We start from the raw sequence: 15,811 nt of genomic DNA, 5'->3' as shown, positions 1-15,811 counted from the left end.
CTGTTGCCAGAGAATTTAATGTTTAATTCTCAACTAACATCATTTTAGAGAATTTGGCAGTACGTCTAACCAGACTCACAACCGCAGACAACGTGTATGGCGTCGTGTGGGCGAGCGATTTGCTGATGCCAACATTGTGAACAGAGTGCACCATGGTGGCGGTGGGGTTATGGTATGGGCAGACATAAGCTATAGACAACGAACACAATTGCATTTTAGCGATGGCAATATGAATGCACAGAGATACCGTGACGAGATCCTGAGGCCCATTGTCGTGCCATTCACCCACCGCCATCACCTCATATTTTAGCATGATAATGGACAGTGTCGTGGAAATTCTAATCAATAATGAGGAGAGACAAGGTCAATCACCAATCAGGATATTACTTTGTTCAAAACGTATTAATAAGGACAGCATAAAGTAATTGCTTCTACAATGATGAGGCCGGTGGTGTCAACATTCCCAAGTGTTGTGGCGAGTAGCTCTGACATACGAAGAATACAAATATATTTTATAGCAAAGATATTCCCTTTAGGCTACATGAAAAAAAACAGATGTATGGAATGGGTCACAAGGTGAAACTCGATATATGAGAAAGGAGTATCCCGCAGCCAGATAGCATTTGCTATGAAGACTGTTCTTATTGTTTAGTTTGGCCCCTAAGACGAGGCTCTGATCTCGTTCCTGGTACTTCATTGCACAAAAACAACTCATTCAATGGCTCATGGCTCATTCTCATTCACAAATCAATTGTCAACTCCAGACACTCCCATCTCAAGTAAAACCGCTTCTTGACCACACACCTGGACCAGCTCACTGAGGGGAGTGAGCACTATCCCAGGATAGGTGCAACATCAGAGATGATGTACAATGGTTCCAGACACTACCCCACACATCTTGTCTCAGACCTTATCTCCCCCAAAACCAAAGGAAGGAGTGACTGGTGCACAGACATTGTGTAGACAAGTAATTGGTTCCCCATTAATCACGCCATCCCTTCACCTGGTTTAATAGGTAAAGGTAAATAGGTAAAGACACATTCACATATGAAGACAATGTTCCCTCCTGTCCTCTTCTCTTTCTGATATTCTGTGTAGCACCAGTGACATGTGAAAGACAAGCCTGACTTCTCCCCTCTCTGGGCCCCAGGTGACTGAGGCCCAGCTGAGGGAGGAAGTGCAACTGCCAACACCAGAGTCCAAAGGGATACATTTTAATAACAAGTATATCACATAAGCGTATTATGCAGATAAGACATCTTAATTATTTATGTTACCTAATTAATTCTGATTCTTCCGCCACAACAGCACCACGATGCAAGGCTCTGTACACATTTCCTGGAAGCTGAAAATATCCCAGTTCTTATATGGCCTGCATACTCACCAGACATGTCAACCATTAAGCATGTTTGGGATGCTCTGGATTGACGTGTACGACAGCGTGTTTCAGTTCCCGACAATATCCAGCAACTTCGCACAGCCATTGAAGAGAAATGGGACAACATCCCACAGGCCACAATTAACAGCCAGATCAATTCTATGTGAAGGAGATGTCGTGCTGCATGAAGCAATAGTGGTCACACCAGATACTGACTGGTTTTCTGATCGACTCCCCTACCTGGATTTAAGGTATCTGTGAATAACAGATGCATATCTGTATTCCCAGTCATGTGAAATCCATAGATTAGGGCCCAACGAATTTATTTCAATTGACTGATTTCCTTATATGAACTGTAACTCAGTAAAATTGTTGATATTGTTGCATGTTGTGTTTACATTTTTGTTCAGTATACATGCACTATAAATTGTGTTCTTGTGGACTCAGACAACATAGTTCTTTATGGAAAAGACATACTGTAATAAAAAAGGCAATATTTGTACAGTTATACACAAAAGACAATTAAGCAGAAAAGGAAACATACACCCAAACGTTTGCTTGTCTTTAATTTCATGATTAATATTCACATCACTAGATAACAATTAATCACAATGAACATCTCTTTCATACCAAATTACATCTCAAATCGAAGGGGAAACAATGAACTCCTATCTATGACAGATGTCTACAATCCATTGTCTTCTGCATGCTCTTATGGTGTGCACTGGAGTATAATACACACTACAGGTGTGCTCTAAGACGAAGCACAGCTATGGGCTCCTTGATGCTTTACAGAAGCACACTACATAACACATGCCAAAAGACAGTTACTGTTAGTCTCACATGGGGGATGTGGGAGGGATGTCTGGATGACATTCAAGGGCTGTGTGTGTCAGGTGCTGCATTTGGCCTTCAACCTATCCTCACAATGCCTGGTTCCTGATTAAAGTTGGGCACTCGGTCAGCTCACCAGTGACACAAAACATTTGGAAGAATAAGCATGAAACCGGATTATTCTTTATTCCATGTAAATTTCTAACATATAGTGAGTACAGGCCCAAGTGTACGAGGCAGATAAAAGTGTTAATTTATTCCTCTACCTTGACCAACCATTGAGATGCTAACCCCCATTCCTACTGTCAAGTCAAATGTAGATTTAGGGCTCTATTCAATCAGAGGTGCTTTAGCCGACATCCGCATAGTGTCTGAGGTGGAACTGTGTTAGAGCTGTCAAATCCACAAGTGGCTCTCTTATACCTAAGGTGGACATTGCCATTGGCTGCACAGTCAAATTATTATGCAGCCATGCAGCCTTGTTTACAACTTCAAACACTGGAATGTGATGATGGTGGAAATCCTCATTTTGTTGAATGATTTTTTTATTTGAGTGTAATTCTATATATATATATAGTGTACATATTCTCACTCTGAACTTCTAATGCGAGTGAGGGAGGGGGTGGCTTCCTGATGATTGCAAGAGCAGCTGCTTAATAACTTGACAGCTCCAACGCAGTTTCCTTCTCCGACACCACCAAAACATTCACTATGCAGGTGTCTGCTATCGCTGGTTAACGCTTGATCTGATTGAATCTAGGCCTTAGTACGTGTCCTATTGTGATTTTGAAAACAAAACAAAAAGTTCATACATATGATATTCATGTCTTGCATCTTTAATACATTGCATTTTAAAAACATTCTTGTACTTCAGCCCTTTCTGAAAAAGGCAGACTCCAGAAAGAAAACACTCTCTTTGAAAATGGGTTCATGGATGTGAAATACATTTGTCAACATCCATAAAGACCCTAATATCAATACCTATTTGTTTTTCCTGTGGTGATAAAAACATGTGGATGTCTATTTACAAACGACTGTGTGAAGACTGATGGAAGGATGGTGTTGCAAGCAGTGGTTACGCGTTGGAAAGGGGAGTGTTAACAAACGTGACGTCTAACAGGCACAAGGAGAACAGACAGAGCGAGTGACCATCGTCCCAAAGCACGACACCAAAGTCCACTAACGTGACCACCGCCAAGGAGACTAAAAGACAAATCTGTTCATCCAATCATGCCAACAGTTCTAACATACTGTAGAGCTCAAACATAAAATATACATACCACTGTGCATTCAAAGTGCTTTCATCAGTGTAAGACTTATGCTTCAGGAAGAATTCAATTCATTCCAGTTTTTCAACTAACCATGGGAATCTTGGGGGGAAAGAATACTTAAATATCATAAGGTGCTTTTTCTTTCATTCTCGATATTTTGATAACTTGCTCTTTGATTATCTCTGCCATTGACGATCCCTATGATTTCCTCCACTGCAGTGCACACACTCAAATAAATTCAAATGACACCTTACCGACATCCAGCAGCATTATATCATTTGAGGGTGGGACATAAAGATCATTTTTTGGGGAACTATACACCTGTTACAGTTCAGCCACAGATTTGTACTAACCCAAGATATACCACCGATGTTGTTTCCAATGGGAGCAAAAGAAGCATATTGAGCAGAACAAGCAAAGAGCTGGGCAAAGCTAAGCACGAACTAGCGAGATCCTATTGGCCCGTTCTAGCATGTATTTGCATATTTCCGCTGGAGAACTCCTACTCTCTGAAGTTGCGATTGTGCAATTACTGAATTTGCCCTTGTAATCCTTCTAAGCAATGCCATTTATTTTAGAAAGGGTGAAGTCTCAAAAACTTAGTGTACTCTGTTCTTAACAGATGTTAGTTTTGGGAACAGAAAACTGTATTGAGATTGAATGTTTCATCTCTGAGAAAATTAGCATGTTTCATCTCGCTCCATGTTCTCCCACTTCCCGCCACTGGGCTTCCTCTCATCACCATGTCTGGTGGTGAGAAGAAGCTATAAAGGGATGCTTCAGATTTAGACATCCTGTGAGAGATCTGGTTCTATCTGTGGTTCAGCCTTGAGAATCTACAAGGCACAAGTACACATTAATATCTGGGGTCCTTATCCCTTTTGTTGGAGGTGCCATTTCTGTACTCTAAGAGCCAAACTACCAGTATTTTAAAGGCAATGGGGTGCCCTCGAACTTGATCCAGCAACATACCACTAATCTGACAAACTCCACAGACATGCCTAAATGTTGATCACAACATACTACACACACACACACACACACACACACACACACACACACACACACACACACACACACACACACACACACACACACACACTGAATCCTAATTCATAGTCATGTAATGTTATACAATTCCGCCAACCTCTTTACAAAACCGACAGCAAGTTAATCTGAGTAATTAACTTCTTTGTTAAAAAAAAAGAAAGAAAACTGCTCCAATAAGAAATTGTGTGCTATTGTTACACAATAATGTCACTTATCACAGTGGAACCAATAGCATAAGCAGCCATTCAAATGAATTCATATTTAACAGTGGAGTAGTTGAGAAGACTGAAAAAATACAATTGTTACATTGGAGATCAATTTATGACTGTCTTTGTTCGTCACAAACTTCTCTTGATACTGACTTAAAATTGTGATTATATTGTTAAATGTATCTATCTAAATCTTGCTTTCCTACAAAACGTCTTTCTATTCGTCTTCCCTGTCCCAACACTACAGAGACTTGATCACTGGGGGACAACACAAACAGCATTGGAGTATCTTTACTCTCCTGGTGCAATCATAGGCCTTTCCTCACTCTGTTTGCTGCCTCTTGCTTACTATTTTGCCCTGTCCCAGGCATCCCGTCTCTGTGCACAGACCCTGCAGGGGTTTGTTTGTCTCTCTCTCCCTCTGACTGTACCGTACTGTACACATGTGCGGGGATGTGTGTGTATGAGGAAGTTGTGTCCTCGGCAAAAACCACTCACTGTATTGCTTTCAGAGAGATGTAACAGTAAAAGGAAAAGGGTATATTATGATGAAACCACATAACAACACATCAGCTCATTGTTACAATAATTTACGAAAACACGATACAGAGTTTTTTAAAGAGATGTTAAATATCCTACTGTTTGTAACAGCCTACTAGTATCTTGTTGTTGAGAGTGCTGTGGGGGAATCACACGATTACAAAGGGTTATCTAGACATACTGTATTGGTTAAGAGAGGGAGTGGCATATTAGCCCCTGTTCATTGGGATGACATGACAATCCCACACGCTCACAATAAGGGGTGCTTCACTAATCGCCATTGTATAATGTACTGTATACAACTCAAGTGAAATCTGGGGTCCCAACAGTACAAGGGGAGTTATGCTCATCCAGAGAGATAGGAACAGTAAGGAAGGTGTTACGTCTAGGGTAAGGCCTGTCACATAGATAGCATTGGCTCATTGTGATGGTCTGACGTAAAATGCGTACAAATGTACAGTGTGACACTGAAGGTGTTTGTGATTTTAATGGAGGTGGCACTACGTATAAGAACAGAAATTATAGGCTGGAACAAAAGAAGCAGGCAGTATAATACATTTCATTCTGCGCTGACATAACTATAACAGAACACTGAGGGTCTAGATAATAGAAGGTTCACTCTGAGGTCATACTACTCCCCTTATATCACAGCAAGTTAACCCAGGGCAATTCAGAAGAGACCAAACCCCACTGTACAGTAAGAGCTTGTCTATCTATCTGAACTCTGGTCTCTATACTTTAATACTGGCTCCTCTGAGACCAGAAGACTAGGAAAGATATTCCATAAGGACAGAGAGTAGTGATTAGATACAGTATGGTAAAAGAAGAGGTAAAAGGTCAAATGAAGGTGCTGGAGGAAGTTGAAATGTGCTAAAGAAGTCCCTGTCCTGCTAGCATTCAGTAGTTGTCCCCCTGCCTCATGTCTGGGTGACGAGGGTCTGGGTTGGAGCTGGAGGGTGTGGAGGAGAAAGCTGGCGGACACCCAGAGAAACACTGAGAGAGGTGCTGCGATGAGGGTGAGGGGTGGCTGCCAATCGGGGTGGGCCGGGAGATGATGTCGGCGCCGTGGTTCGTGCGAGCCCGTGCACGCTTGCGAAAGCTCAGCTTGTAAGACTCAATCTGCTGGCAGATAAACAGAGTGGGACACAGGAAGCAATGGAGAAAAGGGGAGCGAAATAAGAGGAGAAAGAGTAGAGGGAGTTAACTGGTTAGACTAATGGCATGAAATAACATGCACAATTTTTGAATGCAGTATTTGCAGGAGGCAAAAAACTTGCCTACTTCACAACAATCAGTTATCTACAATCTGAGCACTCAGCAGTGACATGAAGCCCAATAAGTCATGTGAGACAGGCAACAGAGGTAATCTCAAAGTTAATGCTCTGAGTGCATGACAGAAAAAGTGAGATTTGAGAAAGACCACAGGGTGTTTGTTGAGGCAAGAGGCACCTACTTGTCTCAGGGATGCGTTTGTCCATGCCCATGCCTATCGGGTCTCGCAGCCCATCACCCCCAAAGGGATTAGGGTGAGGTGTGGCCTCCTTATGTCCGTTCTCCTTAGCCATACTTCTTGCACCTGTGGCTGGAGCTCCACCAGGGGGAGATGTTTTCCCCTCAGCTTTCTCCTGCATCCCCCCAGCCTGGAAACACGTGAGCAGCAGGGTTTCCACATGAGAATTAGACAAACAATGAGGTAAATTACCATAATAATATGTCAATTAAAAAAGTGTGTATGAAGTCCTATAAGTTCAATGATCTTTTCATTACATCTTGTGTTACTGATGAAAGACTAGGTAATCATTAATGCCATCTAGTGGACAAACAGGTTAAAGCACAATGACGCAACTTGTTTTAAAAGGATGAAATTGCTCTCTTTATGTAGTCAACCAGCATGTTCAAATGAAACATTTCCACCACCACAACCTCAAACATCCTGTCTTTGTGTGTTGTGCAATAAACAATTACTTTAGAACTTTAAGCTTTCTGAAATGTATTTGAATAAAACCTTCAAGACCAAATCCTGGTTAGGTAAAACATGTAAATAACTACGTGACTACAAGAGAATGGTGACCTTACCTTGTTTTGTACATCCTCTGCCTCAAGGCCAATATTGTCCATTGACCCCACCTTGGGCTTGCCATTACCATTGGCCTTAGCCTCAATCTTCACATCTCCACCCCCTGTAGTGGACACACCTTAGTGGCATAAGAAGGTAATTAATTTGATAAAGGAGGCTTCCCAAATGGAACCCTATTACCTATATAGTCCACTCTTTTTGAGCAGGACCAATGAGACTCTGGTCAAAATTAGTGTACTATGTAGGGGATAGGGTGGCATTTGGGATGCAGTAATCATTTCCAAAATCATCAGATGGCTACCTGGCTTGTGCTTGATGTTGTCCTTAGAGCCACACTTGGAGGTCACTTTGCTCAAGTCCACCTTCTTATGCTGAATCTGGACCTGAATGCACCCAAACAAACAACACAAATGTTGAAGTATGAATGGCAAAGATGAAACAACATCCAATCTGAAATTCTCACACAATGGCTTGAATCACTTTCACCCCTCAGTTTAACACTGATTATGAAATGTGAGTACTCTACTGTAAAGTGGAGAAGTGGGCATTTTAAGTATCCATTTAAATTGATTTTGTTGTCACTAAATAAGGAAATGTAATGCTTGTTGCAATGTAAAAGAGAGTGAAAGAGAAGGAGGCAGATAGAAAGCTAGTATCTCTTCAGCTGGTTAGTTGGGTGAAACATACCATTCAGACCTCACATTATAACTAGGCTGGCCAATGGGGCTGACCATAGAATTAGAATGACTAGAACGTTAGGACATTACTCTATTACAAATGGGGCTGACTTCCATACAGTCCAATCGAGCATGTTAGTGGGATATGGGGAACGAGGCAGCCGCCACATGGGAGCCCCATGTGTTGTACTCACATTCCCTCCACCAGGGACATGCTTGATATTATCCTTGGAGCCACAGCGGGAGGTGATATGGCTGAAGTCCAGTTTTTTGTGGACTATCATAACCTACAAAGAAGCACAGTAGCAGTGGGAACAGTTCACTACGGTGAGTCTAGAATTAGTGGAGGGTGGTGGAGAAGCAGCCAGGATGAAAAGTGAAAGCAATCTAAAGAGCATGTTATTAACTCATTCTTACACATAGTAAGTAAAACCAGTCACACAACAGTCAGAATGCTGGCTGGTCAGATGTCAGTATTTACATGGAAATTAGCTCAAATATCATCCAATTCGAGATGTGGCTGATCAAAGTAGATAACTATTGCAGTGTTTATGAATAAAGATGATACACGCACAAGTGCACACGAGCGCACACACACGCACACACACACTAGCCAGCCATCTCTTCCCTGATATCCATTGCTGATTTCAAAACACCGTCACTTTGCGAAGGAACAGACATGCAGTTCAAAAACCTTGAATGAAAAGCACTAATCTGTTTTCACAATTTATTTTTTGCTTGGTATACTGAGATGCCTGATGTTTAAATTAGTTTAGTTAGACTCTGTGACGCAGGTAGCATCGCAGACGGGCTGAGTCACCCTCTAAAACACTAGCCCACAGCCAAGGTCTGCTATTTCCAACTGCTTGCTCACTCTGCCTCAAGCTCATATCTTATTGAACTCAACTCACAGGTGTCGGCCAAGCAGAGGCTTCTCTGCTATATCACTCAGTTGATGAGAAGACAGCAGCAAGTGCTTCCCACATTTCCCCCCAAAAATGACATCTGATGATGTTGAATCAACGTGGAAAACTGACTGAATTTGCAAAACGTTTCGTATTTCTTTCACCCAACTGTTAACCTAAATCCAATTACATTTTTTGTTGATTTCACGTTGAAATTCACGTTAGTTGACATCTCAATTTAAATCAAAACTAGACGTTGAAAGTATGTCTGTGCCCAGTGGGTTGTTTCTGAATTGCTTATCTTGCCATTATAATCCTTCATTGAATCATACTGATAGGACTGTAAAAATGGTTTAGGGTAAATTACGTAAAAGTAAACCCAGATGAATAAGAGCAGTGGTATTGGTTACACTATGAACCCAAAAGCCTTCCAGGGCCTCTCAAATACTCAAGCTCAGGGACCTTCGAAATGTACCAGGTGTGAGGACCAGCGCAGGACAATGGTCACTGTGGTGTTATTTCACGAGGAGGTTCATTAGGTTTCTGTGCCAAATAACTGGGATGGGTAGTGCCATGATTGTAGAGGTCAGATGGATGATGGCAAGGTCAATTCCTGTCTGTCTGTTTTTCTGTCTGTAAATTAAGCTGTGCATATCAGGGGAGACAGAGACTTGGAGTACACTGTCCACAACTATTCACATTTTATACCGGAAAGCAACAGTCTATCATGAAGAGGAAGAAAAGGTGAGGATGTGCATGACTGGTAGTATGTTAGACTGGGAGTGTGTTAGAGCGGGAGTGTGCGACCTGTCTGTATGTGTTTGTGTATGTACAGATAGGTTCAAACAGTCAGTGGACAAAAAAGGTCCACTTATGTCATTTCCTTCAGTGTGATATTGAAGGAGAGAGAGTGGTTGAGCACATGGGTGAGAATGAGCAAGGGGTGTGTGATGATGGCGATGGTAGGGACTCACCTTGCCCTGGCCGTCTTTGGATTGGGAACCCCCCGCCGAGGAGACCTGAAGGGAGACAACCACCCCTGGGTCAATATCAGGAGACAAGGCTGCCCTGGGCCCTGGGTCAGTACCACCAGTCAGGGCTCAGGAGAATGTGGTGTGGTGTACAGATGGAGGGAACTGCTCTGCTTTAAGGCTACACCAACGGTCTGTGTGACTGACAGGTTTCAAACCCAGGTCTCCTGCATGCCAGAAGAGTGCATTGGCTCGAAACAATGTGTTGAGAATTTGTTTCTATGGAGACCCCCTTTTGCATACATCACTGTGACAGGTAACCTTTTGTGGATGTACACTGACGCAACCTATGAGTGAAAGGAGCTGTCAGTTGTAATGTAGAGAGATGAGAAAGAGAAAAGAGAGAGATAAGAGAGAAAATAAAAAGTTACGGAGAGGATAAGAGAGAAATAAAGGGGAGAGAACAGAGAGAGAAACAGAAATGCATAAGTAGACAGGCAGATATACTACATGACCAAAATTAAGTGGACACCTGCTCGTCGAACATCTCATTACAAAACCATGGGCATTAATATGGAGTTTACTGCTATAACAGCCTCCACTCTTCTGGGAAGGCTTTCCACTAGATGTTAGAACATTGCTATGGGGACTTGCTTCCATTCAGCCACAAGAGCATTAGTGAGGTCGGGCACTAATGTTGAGCGATTAGGCCTGGATCACTGTCAACGTTCCAATTCATCCCAAAGGTGTTTGATGGGGTTGAGGTCAGGGGCATTGTCATGTTGAAACAGGAAAGGGCCTTCCCCAAACTGTTGCCACAAAGTTGGAGGCACAGAATCGTCTAGAATGTCATTGTATGCTGTAGCGTTAAGATTTCGCTTCACTGGAACTAAGGGGCCTAGCCTGAACCATGAAAAAGGCCATTAATCGTCCTCCACCAAAAGTGAGCTTTACACCACTCCAGCCGACGCTTGGCAATGTGCATAGTGATCTTAGGCTTGTGTGCAGCTGCTCGACCATGGACACCCATTTCATGGCGAACGGTTCTTGTGCTGACATTGCTTCCAGAGATGTTTTAGAAGTCTGTATTGAGTGCTGCAACCGAGGACAGACAATTTGTACACGCTACGTGCTCCAGCACTCGGAAGTCCCGTTCTGTGAGCTTGTGTGGCCTACCACTTCTCGGCTGAGCCGTTGTTGCCACTAGGAGTTTCCACTTCACAATAACAGCACTTACAGTTCACCGGGGCAGCTCTATGATGGTATCATGTTGAAAGACAGTGAGCTCTTCAGTAAGGCCATTCTACTACCAATGTTTGTCTATGGAGATTGCATGGATGTGTGCTCAATTTTATACACCTGTCAGCAACAGGTGTGGCTGAATAGTCAAATTCACTAATTTGAAGGGGTGTCCACATACTTTGGTATTTATAGTGTAGTTTGCGTAACATATTTTCTCCAGGAGTAGCATGCATTGTGCCACTATTTAGTTGAGAAAGCCATAAATGTTGGTAATGACTAATGAGAGGGTGGTATAAGACCTTGTTATATGGTAGCAGTGGAGAGGTGAGGTTTTTGATAATATGGAATTTGTATGATGTTGAATGAGAATTTGCTTGTGACAAAACCCATGCCTTGAATGGCATTTGACAGCACTGAAGGCATGATAGATCTGTCAATACACAAATGTCTACGTCTGATGTCGGTCCACTTAAATAGGCCTCTTTCCCAAAGCTTTCATGTACAGTACATCTCTATCCCACGTTACCGCACCTTGCCACCGGTAGACTGATACTTCATGTTGTCTGTGGAGCCGATCTTGGAGCGCACATTCTTCAGGTCTGGCAAGGGTGCGTTAATGGGCCTGGGAGTCCTAGGAGCTCTGGGTACAGCTGGCTTCCTCTCCATAGCCGTCTGCTTGGGCACCGGGGGTTTGGTGATGCGTCTGCGAGGTTGCTCCCCGTTGGTTGCAGGTGTGCTTGGAGCAGTAGCAGAAGTGTGAGGTACCCTGGGCTTGGCTGGGGCGGTGATAGAAATAGACAAAGGGCATGAGGAACCATACCCTCTAAGGGCTGGAGCTGAGCACACACACAAACAATAACAACAATGATTCACTAGGAAACAATGTCCTGGAAGCTAACTAATCCCCAGGGGAGAGGATAAGGAACAACACTACTACTACCTACAGAGAGTAGATACTGTGGTCTCTGGTAGTGGGTTTTCCAAGGCTGTGTCAGCAGCCTCTGATTCGATGACTAATGAATATCTCAGAGGAGGACGTGACAGGCCTGAGGCGTCAGTCAGTGTTTTCAGGAACTGGAGCTACTGTTGAGACTAAGTGTCTGTCTCCCTCTGTGTCCCTGTCTGTCTCCTAGCATCACTTACCCATTGCACTTGTCTCTCTCTGTGTAGTCATAATGACACTGTCAAGAGAGATTATAACAGACGACACTTGTCTGTCCTTACAATTTCAAAGAACACATTCAACTCTAGGGTATTTTAGTTGTATAATGAGATACTTGGGTTAGATTGTGCATGTTGGTTCGTTGTTACCTGGTGTTGTCTTCAGCGTAGTAGGCTTCTTCAAGTCACCTGGCTTGATATCAGTCTTGGGAACTGTAGGGTAGAGAACATAACCAAGCTCCCCTTACATGATTGAGACTAGTGGACATTTAGGGACCAAGGAATTCTGACGTTGGCTTTTTGAATATCGCCATCATCAAGAATAAAGTACCTTAAAGCATGTCAGCTTGCACTATACAGTTAAGAGTTGCTGTCACCTGTGTTGCGGCGCAGAGAAGGGACATTAGCAGAGGGGCGTGGCCCAGCAGGTTTAGTAGTGGTGGTAGTAGAGGAACTGTCCTTATTGGCCGTGCCGTTGGCCTTTGGCACAGGAGGACGTCTGTCAGAAGTGCCGTTTTCCGGAGTCTGAGTAGGCAAACAGGAAATCAGAGAAGGGTGTGGTGTGGAAGAGAGCGCTGGACATAGGGAAGGTTGGTTGGGAGAGGCAACTAGAGGTGTAAGGGAGATGGAGAAGGCTGAGGGAAAAGAGAGATAGGTGTGTGATAAAAACACACCAAATGGAAGTTGATTAAGGAATTAGGGGAGTAAAGACTGGAAACAGAAAGGAGATATTGGAAATGCATGCTGGGATCTTCAGGGAGTTATAGAAAATATTCAGCTGGTAGGACTAAATGGTGAAGAGCCCGGACAGAGGTTATAGTGCAGGGAGTTGGTGGTCCACAAACTATGAGTGAGAGTCAGAAGGTGGACAATGGACAGTTATATAGCAGAGCCAAACAAAGGGAAGGGGGACAAGGTGCCAACCACAAGAGGGAAGGCCAGTGAGCAGAGACAGGAGTGAGGGAAGTGGGAGTGGGAGGGGACTCACCTTGGACTTGGATGCTGTAGGGGTTTGACTGGGAGCGACAGATGGCCGCTTGGTGCCAGCAGTGGGAGTGGTTGCCTTGGTAACATTACTTTTTTTATTGGCAGAGCTGGAGGTGGGGGCGGAACGTTTTAGGGGGGCAGCTGCATCCCCAGTGGACAGAGAGGTGGGCCGTGTTTTGAAAGAGTTTGGTTTGGTTGACCCAACAGCAGGCTGTACAACAACGTCACACGATGAAGGAAAAAATAAGAAAACCAAAAGCATACAACAGAGGACAGGCAACATGGTAAAAAAACAGAGGACAGGCAGCATGGTAAAGAAACAGAGGAGAGGCAGCATGGTAAAGCAACAGAGGACAGGCAGCATGGTAAAGCAGCAGAGGACAGGCAGCATGGTAAAGAAACAGAGGACAGGCAGCATGGTAAAGAAACAGAGGACAGGCAGCATGGTAAAGAAACAGAGGACAGGCAGCATGGTAAAGAAACAGAGGACAGGCAGCATGGTAAAGCAACAGAGGAGAGGCAGCATGGTAAAGCAACAGAGGACAGGCAGCATGGTAAAGCAACAGAGGATAAGCAGCATGGTAGAGCAACAGAGGAAAAGGCAAAGGCAGCATGGTAAAGCAGCACGGGCAGCATGGTAAAGCAGCAGAGGACAGGCAGCATGGTAGAGCAGCACAGGCAGCATGGTAAAGAAAAGAGGACATGCAGCATGGTAAAGCAACAGAGGATAAGCAGCATGGTAAAGCAACAGAGGAAAAGGCAGCATGGTAAAGCAGCACAGGCAGCATGGTAAAGCAACAGAGGACAGGCAGCATGGTAAAGCAACAGAGGACAGGCAGCATGGTAAAGCAGCACAGGCAGCATGGTAAAGCAACAGAAGACAGGCAGCATGGTAAAGCAACAGTGGACAGGCAGCATGGAAAAGCAGCTGAGGACAGGCAGCATGGTAAAGCAGCAGAGGACAGGCAGCATGGTAAAGCAACAGAGGAGAGGCAGCATGGTAAAGCAGCTGAGGACAGGCAGCATGGTAAAGCAGCAGAGGACAGGCAGCATGGTAAAGCAACAGAGGAGAGGCAGCATGGTAAAGCAACAGAAGACAGGCAGCATGGTAAAGCAACAGAGGAGAGGCAGCATGGTAAAGTAACAGAGGACAGGCAGGGGGTGGCAGATAGCCTAGTGGCTAGAGCGTTGGGCCAGTAACCGAAAGGTTGCAAGATCGAATCCCCGAGCCGTTAATTTAAAAAATTGTCGTTCTGTCCCTGAACAAGGCAGTTTTAAATTAACCCACTGTTCCTAGGCTGTCATTGAAAATAAGAATTTGTTCTTAACTGACTTGCCTAGTTAAAAAACAAAGCAGCAGAGGCTGCATTCACTATAAACTTCAAACCAGGAGCATCAGCAGAGCAAGTTCTAGCAGCAGGCTAGATAACCTTTCTAAATTTGAATTAGCACATAAGCGCATGCACACACACACACTAGAGATGGCAGTGACAGTTGCAAAAGCAGCTTGCACTGATATGAATGGTAACATTGTCCCAGCCTTTCCCTGACCTACCTTGGCCTTACTGTCTGGGCTGGTGAGGTCCTGCTTGCTTCTGATGGTTGTTGGGGACTTTGCAGTACCTTTCCCAGCCTTTTCATTCTTCTCAACTTTAACCATCTTGTCCGTTTTCTCTCCATTTTCTTTCTTCTCCATCTTTTCATCTTTGTTGGTCTTCTCTGGCTTGTCCACTTTTTCATTTTTAACATTTTTCTCTGTCTTGTCAATCTTCTCTTCATCTTTGAGGATCTCAGATTTGTTTGTCTTGTCAGCATTGACTTTCTTAGATTGATCTTTTTTCTCTTTATTCTCCATCTTGTCCGACTTCTCGGTCTTATCAAACATGTTCAAGTTATCCATCTTGGGGAAGAAATCAGCCTTCTCTTGTTTGTCCTTATTTTCTGCTTTCACTGTAGAGAGACAAAAATAGACATATATTGATATATTGAGAAAACCCACAATACTATATGTCATGAAAAAAGACCAGAATTTATCTGAGGATCAAATACAGAAGGAGAAACCTTTCATAGTGCCAGTGCTGCTTTCAGCCATGAGCGAGAGCATATCTGTTTCAAATCATGGGAAACGGTGCTCAGATGGACGCTGACAACATGGTTCATGGCTTTCAACTATCCACAACACCAAATTACCATATGTTCCTTGACATTTGCGACACCCAGTTACTAAAGACCAGCGTTGTCATTGAGGAGGGGGTGAAGGGCATGAAACCGTCAATGATCTGACCTATCAGTTCACTTTATGTTCCACTGACAAACAGCATTGTGTGTTATTAACCGAACCACAGATTCAGACTGGCTTTAGCTTCAAAATCTAGCTTCAAATATACATCCAAAGAATGCCACATGGACAACAGAATGTACATGGACAACAGCACTCAGTACAGATCTGCTACCTTAAGTTGATTACGTTGCTGACACAGAGAGCTTTCCTGCGCAGCAGGAAATGCAC

The 15,811-nt window shown here is 43.7% G+C and overlaps 1 protein-coding gene across 6 annotated transcripts in view; it reads right to left on the bottom strand.

Annotated features, from left to right (window-relative positions):
- Positions 1-1,927: 1,927 nt before the first annotated feature.
- The window catches only part of LOC112260536 (microtubule-associated protein 4), a 74,725-nt gene continuing 60,841 nt past the window's right edge, over positions 1,928-15,811 (bottom strand). For 2 of the 6 annotated variants that reach the window (XM_024435719.2, XM_042328799.1), the window contains exons 7-17: positions 14,858-15,252; positions 13,304-13,513; positions 12,693-12,840; positions 12,466-12,528; positions 11,686-11,930; positions 9,916-9,960; positions 8,231-8,323; positions 7,661-7,742; positions 7,359-7,477; positions 6,736-6,922; positions 1,928-6,404 (exon numbers count right to left, since the gene is read on the bottom strand). In XM_024435719.2, the coding sequence (XP_024291487.1) occupies positions 6,397-6,404; positions 6,736-6,922; positions 7,359-7,477; positions 7,661-7,742; positions 8,231-8,323; positions 9,916-9,960; positions 11,686-11,930; positions 12,466-12,528; positions 12,693-12,840; positions 13,304-13,513; positions 14,858-15,252 (1,595 nt within the window). In that variant the 3' untranslated portion in view covers positions 1,928-6,396. The remainder of the gene's footprint in view (positions 6,405-6,735; positions 6,923-7,358; positions 7,478-7,660; positions 7,743-8,230; positions 8,324-9,915; positions 9,961-11,685; positions 11,931-12,465; positions 12,529-12,692; positions 12,841-13,303; positions 13,514-14,857; positions 15,253-15,811) is intronic. The other 4 variants (XM_024435721.2, XM_024435720.2, XM_024435723.2 and 1 more) reach the window with 4 other exon arrangements.

Source organism: Oncorhynchus tshawytscha, linkage group LG10 (genome assembly GCF_018296145.1).
Source record: "Oncorhynchus tshawytscha isolate Ot180627B linkage group LG10, Otsh_v2.0, whole genome shotgun sequence".
Taxonomy (NCBI): domain Eukaryota; kingdom Metazoa; phylum Chordata; class Actinopteri; order Salmoniformes; family Salmonidae; genus Oncorhynchus; species Oncorhynchus tshawytscha.
The sequence above is the reverse complement of the archived record's forward strand: the minus strand, read 5'-3'. Positions and strand labels throughout refer to the sequence as shown.